Source organism: Nyctereutes procyonoides, unplaced genomic scaffold, assembly GCF_905146905.1.
Source record: "Nyctereutes procyonoides isolate TBG_1078 unplaced genomic scaffold, NYPRO_anot_genome, whole genome shotgun sequence".
NCBI classification, from domain to species: domain Eukaryota; kingdom Metazoa; phylum Chordata; class Mammalia; order Carnivora; family Canidae; genus Nyctereutes; species Nyctereutes procyonoides.
In genome coordinates this window covers 12794656-12820145 of record NW_026575036.1, presented here as the reverse complement: position 1 = coordinate 12820145, position 25490 = coordinate 12794656, and the positions used below count along the sequence as shown (strand labels likewise).

Here is a 25490-nt window from a genome sequence, read left to right as displayed (position 1 = left end):
TATATAGAAATTGTCCAGAATATAAAATCTATAGTGACGTATTGTAGATTAATGGCTACCCTTGGTAGCCAAGGGCTGGAAAACAGACAGTTAAGCAGGGAACAAAGAATGACTGCTAAAGGACTAATGACTACAAAGTTTCATGTAGAGTGTTGAAAATGCTCTGAAATTACAATGTGGTGACAACTGTATAATTCTTTGAATATACTAAAAACTACAGAGTTATAAACTTTAAATTCATGAATTTTGTAATGTGAATTTTATCTCCATAAAGCTGTTCAAAAATAAAAATTTTAAAATATTAAAATATCACTAGCTTACTCAAATTCAAAACAACATATGATTAGTAAAATTTCCTCTCTGGTGATCATTACTGATCACTTCAGGTTCTTAGAAATGAGAGTGACAAATGGAGAAAAGCTTTTTCTATTACATTTTAAACTTATTACAGTTTTGAGATACAAATGTAAACTAGCTCCAAATGATTTTGATAGTTTAAAACCTTGCAATCAAAAATTTTTTTAAAATAAATAAAATCTTGCAATCAAATGCTAAATAATCTCACGCCTAATCATAGAACAGAATGTAAAAGTAAATAAATGTGCCATACTCTCAAATTTAAAAAAAAAAAAAATATATATATATATCACACCATTGCTGGTGTTGGCATTTTACCAATTCCAGTTAAGTTTATCTGTTACTCTCCCTCATTTACAAATATAATTTTCTTTTTCCCCTTTTTTTCTTTTTTCTTTTTTTTTAAGATTCTACTTATTTATTTGAGAGGGAGAGAACGCAAACAGGGCAGTAGCAGAGGGAGAGGGAGAAGTAGGGCTGGATCCCAGGAGCCCAAGACCATGACCTGATTTAAAGGCAGACGCTTAATGAACTGAGCCACCCAGGCAACCGCAACCCTACAGTATAATTTTTTTAAATTTCCCTTTATATACATTAAGGACCACATTGGAAAATGTTACATATTTTTTAATTTAATAAATATAATTTAGAAAACTTAAAAAAAGAAAGTCTATTGCATTTACCCACAATCTTGTCCTCTCCTTTGCTTTTTCCTAATGTTCCCAAATTCCTTCCTTTATCATTTCCTTTTGTTTGGATAACTTCCCTAACCATTCTTTCTGAGTAGATTTGCTTCAACAAATTCTCTTACTTTTCCTTCATCTGAGAATATCTTGATTTCTTCCCTTCATTGCAGAAATATATTTTCATTGGATATAAAAATCTGAGCAAAGTTATTTTCTTTCAATGTTGTTCCATTTCCTCCTGGCCTCCATGGCTTCCAATGAAAAATCCAGTGTAAATCTAATTGATTTTCTGTAGGTGAAATGCCATCTTTCTCTAGCTGCTTTCAAGATATTTTTTTCTTTGTCTTTAGTTTTCAGAAGTCTATCATATGTGTTGCAGTCAGGGTCTCTGGAGAAATAGAATCAATAGGATGTGTATATATAGAGAAAGATGGATTCGAAGACCTTGGCTCACACAAATGTAGAGGTTAGCAAATTTGGCATGCAGGATAGAATGGCAGGTTGGAGATCCAGGGAAGAGCCAATGCTGCAGTTCAAGTCGAAAAGGCTGTCTGCTAGCAAAATATTTTATTGATCAAGGGAGACAGGTCATCCTTTGTTCTATTAAGACCTTCTAAAAATTGGATGAAAATCACCCACATAATGGGAGGGCAATCTGCTTTACTCACAGTCCACAAATACAAATGTTAATCTTAACCAAAATGAACCCTCACAATAATATCCAGAATAATGTTATCCAAATAACTGGGCACCACGGCCCAACCAAGTTATCATATAAAATTAACCATCACAATAGGTCTTGGTGGGTTTTGTTTTGATTTTAGTAGTAGTATTATTTGGGGTAATCCTGCTTAAGAGTTCACTCAGTTTCTTCAATATGTAGTTTTACTTCTTTTGGCAAATTGGGGCAGTTTTCAGCTAGTATTTCTTCAAATATATTTTCAGCCCTATCCTCTTTGTCCTCTTTTTCCAGGACTCTGATGACATGAATTTCGTATCTTTTGTTATAATCCCACAATCCTTGCTCATTTGTTTTCAGTCTATTTTCTCTCTGCTGTTCAAACTGAGTGACTTATTTTCTATTTTCAAGTTCACTGATTACTTCCCATTTCTTCATTATGACATTGAGCCCATACACTAAATTTTTTATTACCATATTATATTTTTAGCTTCTAAAATTTTCATTTGGTCTTTTTTTTATATATATAATCTATTTCTTTCATAAGAAATAGATTCTATTTCTATTCTTTTGCAGAGATTTTCTTTTTTTTTTCCATTTGTTTCAAGTGTGTCCATAATTGCTGTTACAGCATTTTTATGATGGAAGCTTTAAAATCCTTGTCATAGAATTCAAACATTGGTGTCAGTTCAGTGTTAGCTTCTGTTTATTATCTTTTTTTCCGCTCAAGACGAGATTTTCTTGGTTCTTTTTATGAGTAGTGATTTTCAATTGAAATGGATATTTTAAATCTTGTTTTAGCAGACTTCCTCTGATAAGATACTACTCCAACAGGGCAAGAGAGGAACAGCCGGGTACTAAGTCCAGGTTCCTGATTCATTCTACACTGACACTCAGGGCAGGGGGAACAAGAATCTCCTCATTATTGCTAGACATGGTTGGGAGTTCAGCTTTACACAAAGCCTTCACCAATGTCACTGTAGCCTGGGGAAGCAGAGGGCCACCTTCTTGACCCAAATAACCTTCACTGACACTTCAGAGGGCTGACCTTATTGCCACTGAGCAATAATGAAGACCCTGACTTTCCATTAAACATCTGTTGATACCTTGATAGTACAGAAAGTGTCTCACTACCATCAGGGTGAGGTGGAAGTCTAGGCTTCCTACATGGCCTTCCCTGACACTCAGGGAGGAGAGGATTTATTGCCCAATAGGACCGAAAATCCATGTTTCTCAGTCAGCCTTCTTTGAAATTAAGGAAAAAATAAATTCAAAGAGAATTCATACAACTTCTGTTAGCAATAGTAGTAAGACATTGTATTTTCGTTTGTTTTTGAGATATCTGTTGTTTTTGAGTGAAGAGGAAAGTTACCTCACTGTAACCTGGTGAGGGTGAAAGTCTACATTCCTTAACCAGCCTTTGTTGGCAGGGCTGTGGGTGGGGTCACATTTTCTTCTATGGTATTTGGTAGGAGTAGAATGTTTATTATCTAATGCTTTACGGTCTTACTACCTGGAAGCTTTCCTGATCTTCTGGACAGAGACAGCAGCCTTTTCTTGGGATTTGTTATCTGTGCCCATTTGGTATTTCTGGGTTGCTCATTTCTCTAGCACCTAATGGGCAAATAGGGAAGAAGAAAATCCAGGAAACCACTGTCATATATAGTTACCTGGATCCCAAAGTCCTAGGTAGTCTGCCTTCTTTTAGGATTTTATGACTGTTTTATAAAAATAATGTCCAGGGAATTTTTTTTCAGCTGTACTAATAGGAAAAATAGGGGGGAAAATGTCTACTTCACATTTCTGGAAGGAAAAGCTAATGTAAAAATAATGCATCTTCCTGTACATTGATTTGTAAGCTTTTATCATTTTTGTTTTACTTCATTTGTATTTTTCACAATCTTTTCTAATGATTTTTTTTTCAAATTCCTCAACAATGTCTCAAATCAAATTGGAGGGAGAAAAAAAAATGACTCAAAACATCTAGTCCAAGATAACCAAGCAGAAGAGTGTAAGATCCCTAAAAGCTAGTAATGGCAGTAAAAAAGTACAGATTTCTCTAGTCCAGTTGCATATTTGAGTAAACATCTGCATGGGAAGGAGAGGTAGAAGTCAAAGTATCAAGGGAAGCTATGGTTTTCAGTCACTTACTACCTATATATGGTTGATGCATGGTCACGGGTGGGTGTGTAAATATATATTCCATTGGACCAAGGATACAGCTATTTTCTTCAGTGCTATATCCACATCGGTCCTGGCATAAAGAAGGAAATCAAGGTTTCTTGAATTAAGGAAAGAATAAATTCAAAGAGAATGTTCATACAACTTCTGTTAGCAATAATAATTAGAAGTTGTATTTTTGTTTGTTTTTGAGTTATCTAGATATTAATTATCAAAATGTTTATATAACAAAATGGAGCTTTAAAAGGTATCAATAAAAAGTAAGTTACTGTCTAAAAAAGAGACACATAATAAAATAATTATAGGAAGTTCTCATGCTTGACTTTCAAATGGAAAAAAAATATTGTTTCTTTTCCTGTTCCATAATGGGTCACAAATCAACATTTAAATTATAAAGATATCTAATCTATGAGGAAAACATCTATTTTTCCTATCTGGATTACTTTATTTTTCCCAATATTACTTTGAAGTTGATTCTCTATATGTTTTCAGAGCATGCTGGTTGTAAAATGTTATACAATAATTAACATATCAGATCTTATTTTTTATCACAGTACTATAACATCATTGTACAAAATATGAAGCTCATCAATAAATCGATATGGATAGCTATATGAAATGTATTTACCCAAAGTTCCCTGCCACAAAAGCTATCTAGTTTCTATATTAACTGGCAATAAGTATATGACATATTAAATATAACTGTGTAGGCTACTTGACCTGATTCCTAATCCTCTTTTTTTTTTTTTTTTTTAAGATTTTATTTATTTATTCATGAGAGAGAGGCAGAGACACAGGCAGAGGGAGAAGCAGGCTCCATGAAGGAAGCCTGACATGGGACTCAATCTCAGAACTCCAGGATCATGCCCTGGGTTGAAGGCAGGTGCTAAACCACTGAGCCACCCAGGGATCCCCCTGATTCCTAATCCTCTTAAGCAAATTATGATACCTAATGCCTGAGACTTTTAAATCCCCTCCAAGTGGGCATCAAATAATGATACTAGACAAAGAACAGGAGAAACGAGTAGCTCTCAACCAAGTTTCTCCAAATCACTATTTGTAAAATGTATTTGCAAAATTCTCACTAATGTTTTTAACTTCATTAGCTGTCAGTATTGAAAAAATACACACCAAACATGTTTTCAGCATATGAAATATGTGGAGCTAGAATCAAAAAGGATTTAAAATATCAAACACCAAGTTGTTCAGAAAAACACAAATTCAAACACAATGTAAATGCTTTCAAAATATTTAATTTAGATTCATAAATAAAAATATATAAAATACAAATTTACCCAAGAAAATACCACTTAATACCCCAGAAGTATATAAATTCCAGTTTCTTAATTCTTCCCACCTTTAGCCTAGGGGGGAAAAAAAAAGATGATAGTTCAAAACAGTCCTATACTTTTACCCAATTCAGTAACTGTAAAGCTGGTTTATATTAGTAGAGCTAAAAATTCACAATATTATAAAAAGAGTCAATAATCACAGCTGCAAAATCTTGACATTTTTTTAATGACCATATCAACAATGGCACTGGTTTCTATATTGGGCGTGGTCACAAAAATGACCTTTCATGTTCCAACACGTATCTACTGGATTATTTACCTTGGGATTTAAAAAAAAAAAAAAAGTACTTTCAGTTAAATTAATTCTGGATCTACTTGTTTTATACTTTTATCCAAATTATTTATCACAAGAAGCATTTTGACATTAAATTATTAGCTACTTAAATTGAAATTAATTTCTACTAAGCCCAAGGATGAAGTTTGATCAACAATAAAAAATTTCTGTATTCTACATGTGGTAGAAGGATTTAAAAAAAAAAAAAACTTATTGTAGTAATGAATAACCAAAAACAAACTAAATGCTTATCTATACAGGTATAATTAAACCAATTATGCATACACACACACACACACACACACACTGTGGAATACTATAGAACAAAAAATAAGTTCATACATACTGATACTAAAATACACGTCATACTGAATAAATACAGAAACAACAGATTGAGTGGAATAACATTTTCTGTAAAAACAAAGCAAAAAATTATATAATATGGTATTAGCATACATACATATACAAATACGGAGAAAAATCTCTACAAGGACGCACATCAAACTGCTAACAGTGGTTACCTTTGGGGAGAATTGTTTGAATTTAATTTCAACAAGAATGTATTCCTCTATTATTTGTGGGGAAAAAATGATCTAACATGAAATTTATGGGGAAAATATTTTTTTTTTGAACATGAAAGTAAAATCTCTCTTTTCAAGGGATCCCTGGGTGGCTCAGTGGTTTAGCACCTGCCTTTGGCCCAGGGCGCAATCCTGGAGTCCTGGGATCAAGTACCGCATCGGGCTCCCAGCATGGGGCCTGCTTCTCCCTCTGCCTGTGTCTCTGCCTCTCTGCCTCTCTCTATATATATGTCTATCATGAATAAATAAATAAAATATTTTTCAAAAAATCTCCCTTTTCAGTTATTTCCCACCAATAAGAGAAAGTTAGCTTCACAGTATTGGTCTTGACCAGGAGGCAAATTTACAACCATCAGGTACAACTGGACTTTTTAAAGTTCAGGGTATCTTGAAAGTTGTAACACACCAGTTCTCAGTTTGCTTTTTTTTTTTTTTTTTTTTTTCAGTTTGCTTTAAAGGATTAAGCTTATGCAGACATACAATCAATGAATAATGCTGTGTATGTCCCTAATATTGACATTTATCATGATTTGTAACAATATAAACAGTATTTTTTAACCCCCTTTACCTACAATATTTTTCAGATTAATAATCATACCTTTTTTTCTAAAGAGGTAGAACCACAGAAAGATAAATCTAGTCTAGCAGTTAATTCTATAGAATTTGTTCTTGAACTTCTTCAGCTGAAAATCCTATATTCATAAACATTCTACAACTTCTCCAATGCAGAGCAACATCTAGCATTACTTTTGTAATCTATTATGTTTTCAGCAAACACTCATCAGTCAATTGAAAAGAATACTGTACCAAAATAAGACTACTGTCATTCTATAATTTGCATAGGCTAGCATATGCAGATATGTATCAATTCTTTTTCTAAAGTAAGAGAAAAAAATAAATAAATAAAGACAGAGTTTAAAAGACAGAGAAGGCAGACTCCCAAACCTCTACCTTATATTCATCCACAATAATGCTGAGAGCTTCGTGACCAGCTTTCCTCATGTCTTCCAATTCTTGTTTATGTTTTTCCTGAAAAACAGAAACAAAAAATTAAACTATGGTTTGTTCTCTTGTTTACAAAATAAGACCACTGACTCTTGCATCCATGAACCCTTAAGTGGTGTGTGGCACACTAGTGCTATAGCAAAAAACAATTAGGAAAAAATAAAGTTCCATTTAAAAGCATTAAGGAGGACATTGTGTCAACAATGGAAAACAATAACTGTGAGAGGAAAACCATACTGAGAGGTGAGATAACACAAGGGTTATCTCTTGGGGCATATGGCAATTCTGCACCTGGATTAAGACCTAAGAAGGACTGTGTTACTTCAATAAGCTCAGGCCTCTTTATATATTTTTATTAGTTCTCCAGTAATATACAGATACCAATAGTTTAGTACATAACAAAGTTGGAGAACCACTGGATTCAGGTGACCAACTCCCCAATTCTATCTTCCTAGCAAAGGGACGGATGAACTCTCTTTGGAGAATGTTCACATCCTGTAGAGCCTTTCTAATTTTTCAAACATTCTGTACAGGTTTCAATACAAAAGTACCAGAGCTGACAACAGATGAGAACAAAACACAGAAAAGACAAAAGGAATAGATAGGCTCATGAATGATTTAGATGTTAGTTATCAAAGAGTTTAAAATACATTATGATTCAGGGACACAGTTGGTTAAGCATCTGACTCTTGGCTTCAACTCAGATCATGATCTCAGTGTTGTGAGATCGAGCCCCAGGTTGGGCTCTGTGCTCAGCGCAATTTGTTTGGGATTCTCTCTCCCTGTCCCTCTGCCCCTGCTGTTTGTGCTTGCTATCTCTCTCTCTCTCTCTCTCTCTCTCTCTCTCTCTCTCTCAAATAAATAAATCTTTAAAAAAAATATGTATGATTCATACGTTCAAGAAAGTAGAGAAAAAATGAAAATAGGATATAAATTTTCATCATAGAACTAGAATTCATGAGAGAAACTTTACAGCTGAGAAATATACACTATTAATAACTCAACAGATGAGTAAACAAATGAAACACAGCAGAAAGCCCAATTAGATAAACAAAATTTGGGGGGGGGGGGGGGCAGGGAGATTGCAGTGAAAAGAGGAATAAAACTATGCAAAATACAAAAAGAAAATCTAAAAAGACATGGAACAGAGTAAAAAGATTAAATAAACATGTAACAAAAGGATCTTTAAAAAAATCCAAAATAAGAGAAAAAATGAAATGTATTAAGATCATAAAAATAAAATAATTGAAGCAAAATAAAAATGCAAAATTACGTCTTACACAAATTAGGATATTACATTACTCTACATCTATTTCTAAAAAAAAAAAAAATAATAAGGACATTATAAAATACACCCCCAAAAGTGAAATTTTGTGTAAAATAAAAAACAACTCCTAGGAAAAAGCACAACTTATCAAAATTTTTAAAAGATGAAACAAAAAGTCTTAATAGTCCTATTTGTATAAGAGAAATTGAATTTATTAATTAAAAAAAAAAAACTTCTAACCAAGAAATTTCTAAGCTTAGATGACCTAACAGGTGATTTTTAATAAACATTAAAGAAAGAAATAAGAGAAATCTTATACAAACTCTTCCAGAGAATAGGAAATGAGGGAATACTTCCCCACATATTTTATTAGGACAGTATATCCCTTATACTTAACTTTGCAAAGATATTTAAAAGAAAACAAAACTATGAAGCACTCTTTTACAAGTATAGAAACAAATTCTAAACAAAGTATTAGCTTTGTTTAGACTCAGTTATTAGCTAACTGAGTCTAGCAATATATAAACAGAATAACATAATCAAGTGGGATTTATTTTAGGAATATTGGGTTGGGAGAAGTAATATATATTATTTCAGGCTTGAGTCACAAAACTCCTCCAAAATCTTCCACACACTCCTTTTCTTCCCCTACTTGCTTGCTGAATGCCAACAGCCAAGATGACAATGAAAGCCAGGCTCTGCAGAGGGCACAGCCTCTGTCAGCTTGAAACCTTGAATGACTGCAAGGAATGACTGTATCATGACCCTAAAAGACTTTAAGGGAAAATTAAACTTCAACTATATTTAGGATAAAAGATACCAATAATTTTTGTCCATTAACTGCTTCCACTTATTCATCATCTCCTGTCATTTATTAGACCTTACTGACTTAACAGTTTCTATTTCATTATTAACATTTAATTTCCCTTTCTTGTATATGCCTCTATATATCTTAGTATGGCTAAGTCACTATTTCCCAAAGTTGTCTTAATATAAAAGATCACCAAGAGCACTTGTTAAAAATATGGATTTTTGTTAGCATAGTTATGAATATCTATGGCTGATGGCAGCAATCTTTCTTTTTTTTTTTTTTTTAAATTTTTTTTTTTTTAATTTATTTATGATAGTCACAGAGAGAGAGAGAGAGGGGCAGAGACACAGGCAGAGGGAGAAGCAGGCTCCATGCACCGGGAGCCCGACGTGGGATTCGATCCCGGGTCTCCAGGATCGCGCCCTGGGCCAAAGGCAGGCGCCAAACCGCTGCGCCACCCAGGGATCCCCGGCAGCAATCTTTCTAAAGTCATTTTTCCATTTCTCTGAGAGTTGTTTCAGTAAAAAGTAAGTAACATAATAGTCCAATTACCTGGTTAGGCAAGTTATGTACTCTATTACGTTAAAAACAAAGAAACAAATAAGGACATCACTATCAACTCATCACTTTGGATCTCCCATTCATGTCTGGTTATCTCACAAAAATATGTGACTGTTTCATATAGGGATCCTGATCCTAGGGAGGGCAACCCGTGTGCTAAATATTACCATAGTTTTTCTCTTTTCGAGATTATAAAATATGTAAATAGAAATAGGTATTCTACAATCTTCTTTCCATATCATAATGGATCATCTCAGGCAGTTCTTGGGATGCATATGTTCCACCTTCAAGCCAGTGATATATAAGAATCTCATATAAAATCAGCAAGTCAAACTATGAACATTAACAATATGTATTAACATATTAAAACTCAGACAAATTCAGAAAGAAATATGTTGAACTTTACTAAAACCAGCATTTTCCACACTTAACTAAACAAATACTAATTTACTTTTTTTCTATCTTGACAATACCTAGTAGTAAGTAATCTCTTCAGTTTAGAATTGAGGAAACAGAACCAAAAAGGTCAAAAAGCTACTCAGAATTAATTAGTCTGAGTAAAAGCAAATTAACCTAGATCCATTAAGTAAAACTGAGAATCTATTCTACTTTTACATAATTACAAATTAAAGATGAATATGAATCATTTTACATAATTACAAATTAAAGATGAATATGAACCATTTCAATGATCAAGTTTGATAATTCAATAACTACAGTCCTGAATAATGACATAAATCATCAAAAATGTATTGATATGCTAATAAAAAAGCATAGAGTACAATGTACTAAGCAATTCACATTAGAAGTATTTTCACAAGTAATCAAAATGTTCTATGGCATTATATTTTAACTGACAATGAACATTTTAACAATGGCTATATCTTCTAGAGAGAAGGAATATTAGTTCAATGCTTTGCATAGTATCTGAGAACATATCAGCTATCAATGAATGTTGGATTATGATGAAATTCTCATTACTGACATAACGGGCTTCTATAATCATTTTAGATATCAGAACTAAAATTTTGACTGTTATTATGTACTTCATAAATTTTTAAATGATATAGAGACATTCAGTAATATTCATCATAATTCAAGACAGAAAATGTAGACTCTCCAAATACTATGAAATTTGTTGTTACTGATCACCTAAAATTTTCCCAGATGCCATTATTTATATCAAATTTTCTCAGTAAGCATTATATTTAATTTGCACTATTACTATGTGCTAGACTGCTATGCTTTGGAGCTAAAAAGATGATGAGAATATAATAGGTTATCTTCAGTCTGATAACATAAAAGATTGAGTAACCAATGTTACATTAATCCAAAGCCAGATAAAGACAATATAAGAAAAGTAGAAAGCAATGAGCCTTATAAATATAGATGTACCACTCTTCAATAAAATAGCAGCAAGCAGAATCCAAAAGCATTTTAAAAGGATTATGCACTAAAGACCAAGTGGAATTTACCTCAGGAATGCCAAGGTGGTTCAACATACAATCAGCAATCTGTTTATTAAACACCATATTAAAACAATAAAGGAAAAAAAATGACCATCTCAGTATGCAGAAAAACAATGACAAGATCCAACATACTTTCTTGATAAAAAATACTCAACAAATTAAAAATAGAAAGCAACACCCTCAACCTGATAAGGAACATCTGTACTAACATCATACTATTGGCTAAAGACTAAAACTCTAACATCAGAAACAAAACAAGGATGTCCACTCTGGACATTTCTATTTAACATTGCACTCAAGGTGGTCTAGCAAAAGCATTAAGCAAGAAAAATAAATAAAAGGCATCCTAAGAAATTACTAGATTAGAAATGAAGAAGTGAGGGACGCCGGGGTGGCTCCAGTGGTTGAGGGTCTGCCTTTGGCTCAGGTCGTAGTCCAAGGGTCCTGGAATCGAGTTCCACATCAGGCTCCCCACAGGGTACCTGCTTCTCTCACTGCCTATGTCTGCCTCTCTCTGTGTCTCTCATGAATAAATAAATAAAATCTTAAAAAAAAAAGAAATGAAGTGAAACTATCCCTATTTTCAGAAGATATGGTTTCATATATATTGGAAACTACAGAATTATTAGTTCCAATAAACAATGCACTATTATACCTAATAAACAAGTTCAGCAAAGTTATAAGATAAAAGGTCAACACACAAAAATCATGTGTATTTGTAAAACTTGCAATGAACAATCCAAACATGAAATCAAGAAAAAAATTCCATTTACATTAGCAAACAGTATGTCTCAAAAAAAAAAAACAAACAGTATGTCTCCAAAGACACAAATGCTCAACATCATTAGCTATTATTGAGATTCAAGTTGAAACTGAATGTTACTATGAATTTTTCTTTTATTTTACTTATAGTTATCTTTTATATCTGTCAGTTATCTCTTCTTATTTAATTCTTACATTTTCTCATTTCTGAACTATTCTGTTAGATTTATACTATTTTTTCAGAATGCTTCTATCTGTGTACATGGTTCCACCACAAGCCTGTTCTCCTACCCATGTTCCCATTTACTTTTAGGAAGAGGTTCCTGAATAAGGAATGAGGTGGACCTGAACAAGCCCTAGGTTATTCTAGGGCTTCCTCTTCTACCATTATTATAAGTAACAAAATGTGTGTGTGTGTGTGTTTAATCAGGGTAGCCACCTCTCCAGTCCTCTCTGATATGTTTTCTGAGCCCCTCCTCTATTGGTATCCGAACATTCTCCTTCCCTCAGTGTGTTGTGCTGTGCCTTACTTTTTCCTTTTACCATTCATCTCTGTACCTTAAGAAGGGTGCTTCCATCAGGTTATTTATTCCCAAGAGAAATGAGGGCTCAGAGCACTCTGCCAGTTGCAGCTGCTGTCCTCAGATATGTCTTCCAAGTCCTCTACTCTGTTGGCAATTATTCCTTTTGGGGCAGCAATGTTTGGATCACTAAAGTCCTCTTATGTCCCCTTCCACTACTCTAGGACAAATGTGATAGACACCCTATGTCTCATTGTTGCCAATAGTTCTGCTCTATCTAGAATTCATTTAAACAACTGTCACCTACTTTTTGCTGTTGAATATAGTGTTTATTACTTTTTTCTTTAACAAATCTTAGTCTAATTTTGTAAGAAAATCTGAGATTAAAAAACTCTGCAGACTCTATTTCTGCCATCATCATGCCAAATCCACTCTCTATTTTTTTAAATAATAAATTTATTTTTTATTGGTGTTCAATTTGCCAACATACAGAATAACACCCAGTGCTCGTCCCGTCAAGTGCCCCCCTCAGTGCCCATCACCCATTCACCCCCACTCCCCGCCCTCCTCTCCTTCCACCAACCCCTAGTTCATTTCCCAGAGTTAGGAGTCTTTATGTTCTGTCTCCCTTTCTGATATTTCCTACCCATTTCTTCTCCCTTCCCTTCTATTCCCTTTCACTATTATTTATATTCCGCAAATGAATGAGACCATATAATGTTTGCCACTCTCTACTTCTTGGAATATTTTGCTCCCATGGTTCTCTTCCTGTCTATTCCTTCTCGGTCTGTTCCACTGGTCCCTTTCCACTGCCCCAACTTTGAAATGCAGAAGTTACCTGGGAATCAGATCTCTTCTTTAACTTCTTCAACTTCTAACTGACCTTAATTAATTCTCTTGCCTTAAGTATTATCTATGTACAACTTTTATTTATTTATTTATTTATTTATTTATTTATTCACTCATTCATTCATTCATTCATTCATTCATTCATTTATTACATGCACAACTTCTTAATTTATATCTCCAAGTTTGCCATGGCCGATCCCCAGGTTCATATACCTAACTATCTACTAAGGTTTTTACATGGATATCTAAAAAGAATTCCAAGTTCAACTTGGGAAGGTGAAATTTTACTTGCCATTGAATGTATGCATTTCAAATGGTGCCCTGTATATAATATAAGCTTGAAAAATAAGGACGGAATAAAGAAGAGAGAGAGTGGACAGATTTGAATGCCAAATATATCTGGAAAGTGAAAAGGGTGTTTCAGAGAGAGAGAGAGTTATTTAACATCATAGTAAGTATATTAAAAATGTATTTAAAACCTGGTCTTCAAAAAGGAGGTTATTAATATAGGTTGACATAAATACTTATTAAGTGAATGAATGAAATTGTGATCAACATTCTTTTCCTGATGCAAGCTCAGCATATAAGCTAACAAAACTCTGGGGCATTTTTTTTAATCTGTTAAATGAGAGAGTTGTATTTAATCACTTTCTAAAATACCCTTCCAATTTTCTTCATGCTATTCTGTGATATAGTAGTCTGAAACTAGATCAACCAATCTCCCTTTGCTTACTCCAAAGTTACTGACCGTAATCACAGAACCACATTGTAACACACAGGCTGCCCAGTTACCAAAAGAAAACACAGGAATAACCAGATCGTCCTACATGGCCTAAAATTTTTATTTGAAGAATACAGAGCCAAAAATGTACAACCTATCTTCAAAGTAGTCAAGACCAAATTTGACCACAATGATAACTTTCTTTCAAAATGTCAAACCCAAAACCATCACTAGAAAGGGAGGATTCAGGAAAATGCCTTCATCTTAAATAATATTACAGACTTTTTAAATACAAAAAGACTTGAAAGGTAAGCCATCCCATTGTATTCATTTTATAAATGAGGAAACTGAGGCGTAGAGAGGTCAAGAAGTTTGTTTAAGGTCACTTAGTTCAGTAAGGACAGGGTGAAGCCTAAATCAGATCTGCTGACAGCTGGCTGAAAATTTTAGGGAAAAATATCCTGTCAAAGATTGAACTAACTTGAGTATATTTTCTTTACCAATAGATTTGTTTTCTACATAAAACTCAATAATACATTAAAAATCTCAATTAATACACAGACTCCTATATCATAAGTCATGCCTTCTGATGAAAGTAAGACACAAACTGGTCACTCTTGGTAAAACCTGACATAGTCATTCACAACTTATTACTGCCAACCAAAAATTTTGATCTGACAAGAAAGATGTAAAGTAAGGTGCTTTTCAAAGCTTATCAGAAGCCCATTCCAATAAATTGTCCATTACCCATAATCACTCTGATACTATGCCTTGACAAAATTATTAAAAATACATAGGTCTAATACCCTTAATATGTCTGGACATGATTGGTATTGAAAATTTATCTGCTGAATACATATGTTAATAGAGATCACATAATTAACAAACAGAATTACCTTACAAAAAAATGGGATATTAGTAATTTTTAAAAGTAATCATAATTGGTATACTAATGACAAAACTTAATTCAGATATCTGAATCAAAATTTAAACAATTTTTTAAAGACTAAACTATGGCACAAACTGATAAACATTTCTCAATTCATATTATATTATTGTTGGCCATTCACAAACCAAGTAGAACCCATATTAATCACATCTAGCAAATTAATCCATGCATACATAGTAACAGGATCTTGCACCACATAGGTGGTTAAAAGCCAATATTTGATTCATATATTTGGAATGAATTACTACAGTATTTAAAAAGGGAGAGAAGAATGAAAGTAAGAGAAAGGAAGGAAGGGAGGGAGGGAAGAAACTTCAAAGACCAATTAACCATTATATTTTATCTATTAGAAAGTTGTTGCTTCTCATCTTTTAAATTCTTTGGCCAAGGGCTAGTCTATAATTAGAATGAACATAATTTACAGCAGGTAATTAGCTAATAACATTTGATTGAGAAAGGTTTTCCAATTTAGCCTCGCCACTTTCTCTGAAGCCACAAGATTACATTCCTTTCACAACAACTAATCAACTATATTGGATAAGGCAGCCATAAACACTTCCAGATATTCTAAAAGGAAAGTTGCTAAGAAATCAAAATAAAGATAATGGGATAACAACCAACCAATGCACTAAAAAGGTTTTGACTGAGAAATGGTATAACCCACCCCCCACCACCAACACACCAAAATCTGTACAATCCCACACACCAAAGTGGCCTAACTATAAATGTCAGAGAAGCACAAATAAGAACAGATTATTCCATATGCATCTTTGTCAAAACAGAGTAAGAACAACAGAACACTACCTCTCCATCTTTCACTGATCCTACATTTGACAGCTGTAACAAGCCTAGTTGATTTCTAAAAGAAAGTAAGTTTCACTGGGATGACACAGCATTGTGGGACAAGAAGTCTTTCCCACTGAATAAGTGTTTAATCTCTTATCTCTTCATTCTATCTCATTCTTTAGCCCCTCTATACAATAAGTAATAACATGTGACAAAATCTTTCAAACTCAGTCTCACAGGCTAATTCAAATATGTAGCCAAATAAAAAAACAGGAGAGAAAAACAATTCAATCATGTAAGAATCAGTCTACAGGAATAAAGTAGTACATATGGAAATAGAGCACCTTTGCCATAGTAAACTGTACCCAGTACTGAAAGAAACACCTTAACAAATCTGTCCCTTTGGCTTATGATTTCCAAATTATTGAAAGGATTAATTTTCATCTCTGGCCCTATCCCATTAAGGGCTGCCTTAATACACCACATGGATTTCAACAGCAAAAGAATACAAAACCATCAGCTTTGCTGAATCCTCTCAATCAAAAACAAAATAACAAAAACTCCTGGAAGTTTCCTAACAAATACAATGATGAAGGTGTGCAAATAATCCCACCATGTATTCACACTAGCATAGATGTAATTGATTGTTCTATATGCTAACTTTTAGACACGCATATAACATTGTTACCTGTGGTTTTTGAACAAGGGTTCTATGTGTATGTTTCATGCTAGGGCCCACAAGATCTTACAACAGTGCCATTATTGTTGGTTGTCCTTATCATTTCTCCATTAGCACAACATTCCCTCTACCAACTACAATCTGTTAAAGAGTAAGGGCCAAATTCTGCACATAATTCTGCACAGAAGAATATGGTCTCTTGCATGTAACTCAGGCTAAATTCCTGGCTAATGTGTTGACTGGACTGGCCCTGTTCCAACTGCTACTTCAATGTCACCTTATTATTTGCTTCAATAGGAAAGGCATAAATTCCACTCTGCATCAGATTTTTTTAAAAATTACTATTTATCATAAACTCTTTGTTCAAGGCTTCAAAGACAAAGTGCTTTGAGATTCAGATGATCAAAACTAACTCAAGCCAAGCAGGGGAAAAAAGGACATGGAAAGGAGGAAAAGAAGATAAAGGAAAAGAGGAAGAAAGGATGGAGAAGGCGGGAGTAGGAAAGAACAAACACATAGTTTGCAATCATAAAATGGGTTGCACCTATTTGTACCAAGATCTTGTGGGCCCTAGCATGAAACATACACATAGAACCCTTGTTCAAAAGTTAAGAATTTCAGGATGGCAACAGCAGATCACTAAAACAAGCATGGCACCCCTGAAATCACAGGGCCCTGTACAAATGCACACGTTGTATGCCCCTGAAGCCAGTCCTGCTTAAAAACACCGACAAAGGGGGATCCCTGGGTGGCGCAGAGGTTTGGCGCCTGCCTTTGGCCCAGGGCGCGGTCCTGGGGACTGGGGATCGAGTCCCACGTCGGGCTCCCGGTGCATGGAGCCTGCTTCTCCCTCTGCCTGTGTCTCTGCCTCTCTCTCTCTCTCTGTGTGTGTGTGACTATCATAAATAAATAAAAATTAAAAAAAAAAAAAAAACACTGACAAAGGAAAAGTGGTAACAGTCAACAGCCTTGCCAGAAAACCCTACAGAGACGCCTCCTCTACAAGCCTATTCAGTGGTACAGAAGTTCCAGTCAACCCTTTGTGCCTCACTCTTAAAAAGAGATATCTATGAATCAGTCATTTAAAGAAAAGCTCTTTAAAAAGGCCAGAACACGGTAATGGAAAAGGGGGAAGGGAGGGGGGAAAGCACCTTGGAAGAAACATTATGTAAGAATAAAAAAATAACACTAACATCGTCAAATGAGAAGATACAACACCTATAAAACAAGTACTAAATGCTATTTAAAAAAGAAGATTCAAAAAACAAACAAACAAAACTCTTAGGAATTCAAAACATAATATGTACAAAAACATTAGCAAAAGACTTGGGAAATAAAGTCAGTTTCTCTTCTCCAGAAGGGAGAGGGGGGAAAAAAAGGGAAAGGAAATAGATACAGTATGACAATCCAGTGGATCCAGGACCCAAATATCAGATGTTACAGAGAACAGATAATAGATACTGTTATCCAAATAATAGAGAAGTTATTCATCAAAAATAATACAAAGAATTCCCCAGATCTAAACACTATACAGCAAAGTGATGCCTTGAGTTCCTCCACAATAGACAAATACAGATTTATCTCCAGCACTAGGACACACTAGGACACACACAAGGGCCTCCAGGAAAAACACAACTAGATCATCCAAACAGCTTAATACTTACAATATTGCTTGGTTTATAATCAAGTAAGGAAAATTCTAAAGGGGAAAAAAAAATTTTTAAAACCTGAACTGAAATCTAATTTTTACATAAGGAAGCATTCCTCAAAGTCAAACTTCTCTCAAAGACAAAGGTCATTATATAAGATTCTCAACCAGAATAGCAAGTCCTGGGGTGACACCAAATAAAAATAACTAGTTATTAGACAATTACAGTACAAATAGAGACCCTGAAAGTATAGTACTAGTAGTGCCAGGACAGTTGATACTCCCTGTTCCCAAAAGAAGCAAGCATAAAACACCTGTGAAAGAATTCTAAACTAAGACCCAGGAATTAAATTAATTGAGATCACATATATGAGCTCACAATAAAAACAGAAGAACTGCATGAAAAAAATCATGAGTAAGAATACACAGAAAACAATATTCACTTAAAGATAAACAAAAAGTTGACCAAGAAGGGGCAATTAATTATAACGTCATTTAAATACCAATAGCATTTATATAACTATTATAAACACTACTGGTATAATCAAATTTATGATACAACTATGATGAAAGAATGAAAAAACTCTATCGGCCATAAGAATTTACAACATCTGGGCAGCCTGGGTGGCTCAGCAGTTTAGTGCTGCTTTCGGCAGGGCATGATCCTGGAGATCTGGGATCGAGTCCCACGTCGGGCTCCCTGCATGGAGCCTGCTTCTCTATCTGACTGTGTCTCAGCCTCTCTCTCTCTGTCTCTCATAAATAAATAAATAAAATCTTGAAAAAAAAAAAAAGAATTTACAACATCTGAAAAATCAAGAAGTGGCAAAATTTTAAGGTATTATTTAGAAATATGGACATAAATATTAATTTAACATTCTGAAAACTGTTGCTGAAGGGGGCAGAAAAATGGCAGGAATAGGGAAAAAATCTATAAATGTTGTTTTCATCATAAGATATTTAGAATTACAGGACTCTTTATATTTATAATTTTAATAAGACTTTTTTAAGGTAGAAGCATTACCTGTGTTAGATCTTATACTCTACAGTAACTGTGGAAAGTAAATGAATAAATAACCAGAAACCCTAGCCTTTCTGTGTTGAGTAACAATATCTAAATGCATAAGGTTTTATGTACAGGGGACTGAATTAAAAGGTCAGAAACCACTTAAAATGTTTACAATGGGGAACTTGTTAAATAAATGATAGTACATTTATTCAGTAAATTATTAAGGAACTTTTATTGTACTGATATGAAATAATCTAAGTTATATTCTTAAGTGAAAGAGCACATGATACGTTTCCTCATTTAAAAAAATAGGATGAAATAATGCAGGCATACCTCAAAGATATTGCTGGCTATAGTTACATACCACCACAACAAAGGGAATATCACACTAAAGTCAAATTAACTTTTTGGTTTCCAGTGCACATAAACTTATGTTTTCACTATATTATAGTCTATTAAATGTGAAATAGCATTACGTCTAAAAAAGAAAACTATATATATATATATATTAATTTAAAAATACCTTATTGTTAAGAAATGCTGACCATCATCTGAGATTTCAGTAAATCCTAATCTTTTTGCTGGTGTAAGGTCTTGCTTTGATGCTCATGGCTTTCAACTGGTCAGGGGGGTGGTTGTTGAAGGTTGGGTATCTGTGGCAATTACTTAAAATAAGACATCAGTGAAGTTTGCCACTTTCTTTCATGAGTGATTTCTCTTTCTTTCATGAGTGATTTCTCTGAAGCTTGTGATGCTGCTTGATAGCTTTTCATCCATAGCAGAACTTTCAGAATTGGAGACAATCCCCTCAAACCCTGCCACTGTTTTATCAGCTAGCATTGATGTAATAATTAATCCTTTCTTATCACTTCTAAACTTTTCACAGCATTTCACCAGGAGTAGATTCCATCTCAAAAAAAAAAAAAAAAAAAAAAAAACCAAAAAACTTTCTGTGCTCATCAGTAAGAAGCAACTCCTCATCCATTCAGGTTTTATCATGAGATTGAACCAATTCAGCAATATCTTCAGACTCTGTTTCTAATGCTAGATCTCTTGCTATTCTTATCATACCTGCAATTACTCCCTCCACTTAAATCTTGAACCCCTCCAAGTCATCCATATGTGTTAGAATCAATTTTGCCCACATGCTTGTTCAAGTTAATATTCTAACCTCTTTCCATGAATCACAAATGTTTTTAATGGCATTTAGATTGGTGAATCCTTCCCAAAAGGTTTTCAATTAGCTCTGCCAAGATCCATTACAGGAATTATGACCTACGGCAGCTTAAGCAGCCTTATGCAATGTATTTCTTAAATAATAAGACTTGAAAATCAAAATTATTTCTTGATCCATGGGCTGCAGAATGGATGTTGTTCACAGGCATAAATACATGAATCTCATTGTATATGTCTATCAGAGCTCTTGGCTGACTAGGTCCATTGTCAGTGAGCAGTCATATTTGAAAGATTCTTTTGTTTTAAGCAGTAAGTCGCAACAGTGGACTCTAAATATTTAGTAAAGAACGTTATAAACTGATGTGCTGTCATACAGTTTTGTTGTTCCACTGACAGAAAAGAATACAGGGAGAGTAGATTTAGTGTAACTCTTAAGGAACTTAGGATTTTTGGAATAGTAAGTGGACATTGGCTTCAACTTCAAGTCACCAACTGCGTTAACCCCTAATAGGAGAGTCAGCCTGTCCGTTGCAGATACGAAGACAGCACTGAGTTCTCTCTAGCTATGAAAGTCCCAGATGGCATCCTCTTTCAACAGAAGTCTGTTTCACGCACAATGAAAATCAGCTGTTTAGTGTCATTAATTGCCTTAGTCACACCTTCTGGGTAACTTGCTGTGGTATGTACATCAGTTCTTGCTGTTCCACCTTGCATTTTGAACTTATGGAGATGGTTTCCTTCCTAAACCTCAGAAACCAAGCTCTGCTAGCTTCCAACTTTTCTTCAGTAAGCTTCCTCACCTCTCTCAGCCTTCAGGGAATGAAAAGGAGTTAGGATTGAGATGCCTGGGTGGCTTAGTGGTTGGGCGTCTGTCTTTGATTCAGGGTCCTGGGATCGAGTCCCACATCAGGATCCCTGCAGGAAGCCTGCTTCTCCCTCTGCCTGTGTCTCTGCCTCTCTCAAATAAATAAATAAATAAATAAATAAATAAATAAATAAATAAATAAATAAATAAATAAATAAATAAATTCTTTAAAAATAAATTTAAAAAAGTAAGTCAAAATAAAAGGAATTAGGGTCTTGCTCTGGATTAGGCTTCAGTTTAGGGGAAATGTTATAGCTGATTTGATCATCTGTCCAGACCACTAAAACTTTCTCCATGTTAGCAATAAGGCTGTTTTATTTTTCATATCTATCATTCATGTATTTACTGCAGTAGTACTTTTAATTTCCTTCAAGAACTTTTCCTTTGCATTCACAACTTGGCTGTTTGGTGTCAGAGGCCTAGCTTTTCCTAAGCTTAATCATTTCTAGCTTTTGATTGAGAGTGAGAGATGTGCAATTCTTCCTTTTACTTGAATACTTAAGGGCCATTGTGGGGTTATTAATTGACCTAATTTAAATATAGTGCCTCAGGAAAAAATAGTGAAGCCTGGACGAGAGAGAGGGGACTGGCTGTGGTTGGTGGAGCAGTCCCAGAACACACACATTTATTAGTTCACTGACTTGTATGGGCGAAGTTCATTACAATTACAAGGGCAGTTTCAAACATCACTGATCACAGATTGCCATAACAAATATAATAATAATGAAAAAGTCTGAAATATGTAAGAAATGAAAAAATGTAACAGACATGAAGTGAGCAAATGCTTTTGAAAAGTGGCATCAACAAACTTGCTCAAAGCAAGGTTCTCAAAAACCTACAATTTGGAAAAAAAAAATAGTAATACCTGTGATTTTCCAAAAAGCAAAGTGCAGTAAAACAAGACATACCTATATTATAAAGAACTGAAGATGACAGTTCCACCAGAAGATAATACTTCTTACTGATCAACCAGCTACACACTCTCATATCTATTAAAGGTCTTTGAACTCCCCTCATCTCCCACCCCCTTCACTTGATCATCAATTTTCACATTAAACTCAATCAATCCTATAATGACATAAACATGCTATGATATTTTCTTTTTTGGTAGCTATATTTTATATTTGAAAAAAAAAAAAAGACCTCCCTTATCCCACATACACTCAAGTGCTATTTCTACTAATGTGTTCCTCTACTTGCCTTCCTCCCATTCTCTCAAATCCACCCCAGCAGGGCTTCATTGCCACAACCACACCAAAATTGCCCATCAAGATAACAAATGGCCTACTGCATTAGTTTTCCATTGCTGCCATACAAATTACTACAAACCTAATGGCTTATTATGTTATAGTTCTGTACGTTAAAAGACAACATAAGTCTCACAGCGTTAAAATCAAAGTGCTAGCAAGACTGTGTTCCTTTCTGGAGGCTTTAGGGAAGATCCTTTTCCTTGCTATTGCCATAACTGAATTCCCTGCACACAGTTCCCATTATCTCAGAACCAGGAAAGAGGGCATCAAATTCTTCTCATGCTTCTCTCTCTCTTTCTCTCACTCACTCTATGTCTCTCCATACACAAACATAAACATAAACACACACACACACACACACACAAACACACTTACACACAACACACCACAGCCAGGAAAGGTTCTCCACTTTTAAGGACTATGTGATTAAATTGGGCCCACCAAGATAATACAGGATAATTTCTGTACCTCAAGGTCCAGAAACTTAGTCACATCTGTAAAGTCCCTAATGCCATACAAAGTAACATGTTCACAGATTCTGGGATTTAGAGTATGGGGGTGGGGGGGCATTATTCTGCCTAACACACCTATATAATAGTTATTTCTCAGTCTTCACTTTAAGTAACCTGTCAACAACATCTGACAGACCTGACTACTCCTTTCTGAAACACTCTTTTCTTGGCCAGAAAAACCAACTTCTCAAGAAGTTCTCCTTCTACCCACTAATTCCTCTTTATCTTCTCCAAATATTGAAGTGCTTCAAATTCCAGAAGTAATGATAATGAGGATGAAGAAATGTCTACGCAGAACTGTAGTTTGCAAAGGAATCCTGAGTGTAATAGGCCCAAAAATGGTCCCCCAAAGATAAATGCCTCCTAATTCCTGGAACCTGTGAATATATCAGGTTACACAGCAAAGGGGAATTGAGGTAGCAAATGGAATTAACATTGCCATCAGCTGGCTTTTAAAGAGGGAGCTTATCCCGGCGAGTCCAATATCATCACAAGAGTTCCTGAATGTGGAAGAGAGCAACAGAACGTTCTGTGTCAGAGTGATGCGATAGGAAAAAGCCACAACCAGCCATTTCTGGCTTTGAAGATGGAAGGGGGCCATGAGCCAAGGAATGTGGGCTGTTACAACAGCAGAGAATTCTAATTCACTGGTGTTCCTGCAACCCTTTCAGAAAGTTCATAAACCCAAACTATTTTCATAAAAATACTAAGATGTTATTTGTCCTTTTTACTCTCATTCTCCCATGAACATACAATGGATTTTTCCAGACACAGCAGAACCTGTGATACCACCAAAGACTGAATAAAGCAGAAGATATGATAGTCTAGAGGTCTTCCATAACACCAGAGAGTACAGAGATTTGCAGAAATGTACAACAATACTATTCTTCTCACTAAATTTGTTTTTAGTTTGGAAAAAAGAGTTGTTTTCATTTAAAAATTGTTGTTTTATGCAATATGCATATAAATGTAATAGGTTACATGTAATAGGCTTGCTATTTCTTAAATTAGTAAATATTTTTAAAATTTCTGTTTTATATTATAATATGGTAAATATCAATAGATATAAACCACATAATCAAATGCTCTTTGGGATTTGTAATAATTACTATGGGTGTAAAATGGTTCTAAATACCACAATGTTTCTGAGCCACTGAGTTTACTATGTGCCAAACACAGCTCCAAGTAGTATACACACTGACACAATGACTTAATTCTCACAATCACCCTAATACAGAAGTACTATGTTTTTCCTTATTTTACAGATGAGGAAATTGAAGGTCATGAGGAGTAAGCAACATATTCTAAACTAAACTTTTCTACACAAAGATATTCTGGAATAGCATGACTTTAAAATAGTAATGAAAATAAAAATAGTAATCTAAATGTACAAGATAATTTCAAAAATTATTCCTATAATGGGGAGTATCATGAAGTTATGTCTGTGAAGAATTCATAACTATATGGGAAATGTTTAAGTTATGTTAGCTAGATAACAACATACAAATCATATGAATATGACCACATTCAAAATATTCATTAAAAAGAAAAACATCAAACGCACATTGTTATTTAGTGGAAGTATTATGGATAATTTTATAAGTTTTGGCATGAAAGACACTTACCTCCAAGAAACAGGGATTACCCTTCAAAATTATAAATTGAAAGAATGATAGTAAAATTGACCATTTCAAATGAGGGACAATTGGCATGGAAAAGCTACTTGAGTGTAAGGCTTTAATAAACACTCAGTAACTTGAACCAACAACGATGCTGGAAAAGTTTTTGCATATCATCCAGATAAAACACATCACTATTAGAACAAAGGCTTTTTTATGAAAGGAATGTAAATAAATACATTGAAAAATGGTCAATACCTTCTTCAGTTAGAAGCAACTCTAAGAAAATGGAAATTTACCTGTAATGATCCATATAAATCATAATTTTAAAATAAGTTATCAGATTTAACTTTAGAAATAAAAATTTTCCCATAGAGCATTCTGGCAAAAGCTAGTTTTTGTTTTATCTTCTTTAAGGCAATAAAACAATGAATTTATCTATGGTCACAAAAGCGTAAGCAATGACAGACGTTCCTATTCTCCTCTCCATATTTATGCTTGCAATCATTCCCACAATGCTTCTTCATTTTTCAGGAATAAAAAATATTATGCGTGCTAGAAATAACAATTTATTAGGATTTGAACAAAACCCTTCAAGGTCTAGAAAATAAATTAGTTACCAATGGACTAAGCCTAATCCTGCCAGATGCTAACCTAAAACAAAATTGTGAAGTTGAATTATTAAGCCCTTTACAAGTTTTCCTAAAGAGATAATGTAACCACAACTACAAAAAAATCACACTGTAACCACTACTAAAATGTCCAGTATGTGTAATAATATACAGTATAAATCTTGTTCTAATAGAACATAAGGAACTCTTTCAAAAATCACATTTAGCAGTAGGATATGGGTATGTCCCAATTTTCCAATAATTATTATTCTGATTAGTGTATCTATGAATCAGATTCTCTTCCTGCCCT

General features: G+C 34.3%; 1 protein-coding gene across 9 annotated transcripts in view; it reads right to left on the bottom strand.

Annotated features, from left to right (window-relative positions):
- The window catches only part of CCDC91 (coiled-coil domain containing 91), a 364665-nt gene that overhangs the window by 191144 nt on the left and 148031 nt on the right, over window positions 1-25490 (bottom strand). For all 9 annotated transcript variants that reach the window (XR_008663567.1, XM_055318678.1, XM_055318677.1 and 6 more), the window contains one exon: window positions 7062-7139. Coding sequence is in view for 8 of the 9 variants with exons in the window: in XM_055318678.1 (XP_055174653.1) it covers window positions 7062-7139 (78 nt within the window). In the remaining variant the exon portion in view is untranslated. The remainder of the gene's footprint in view (window positions 1-7061; window positions 7140-25490) is intronic.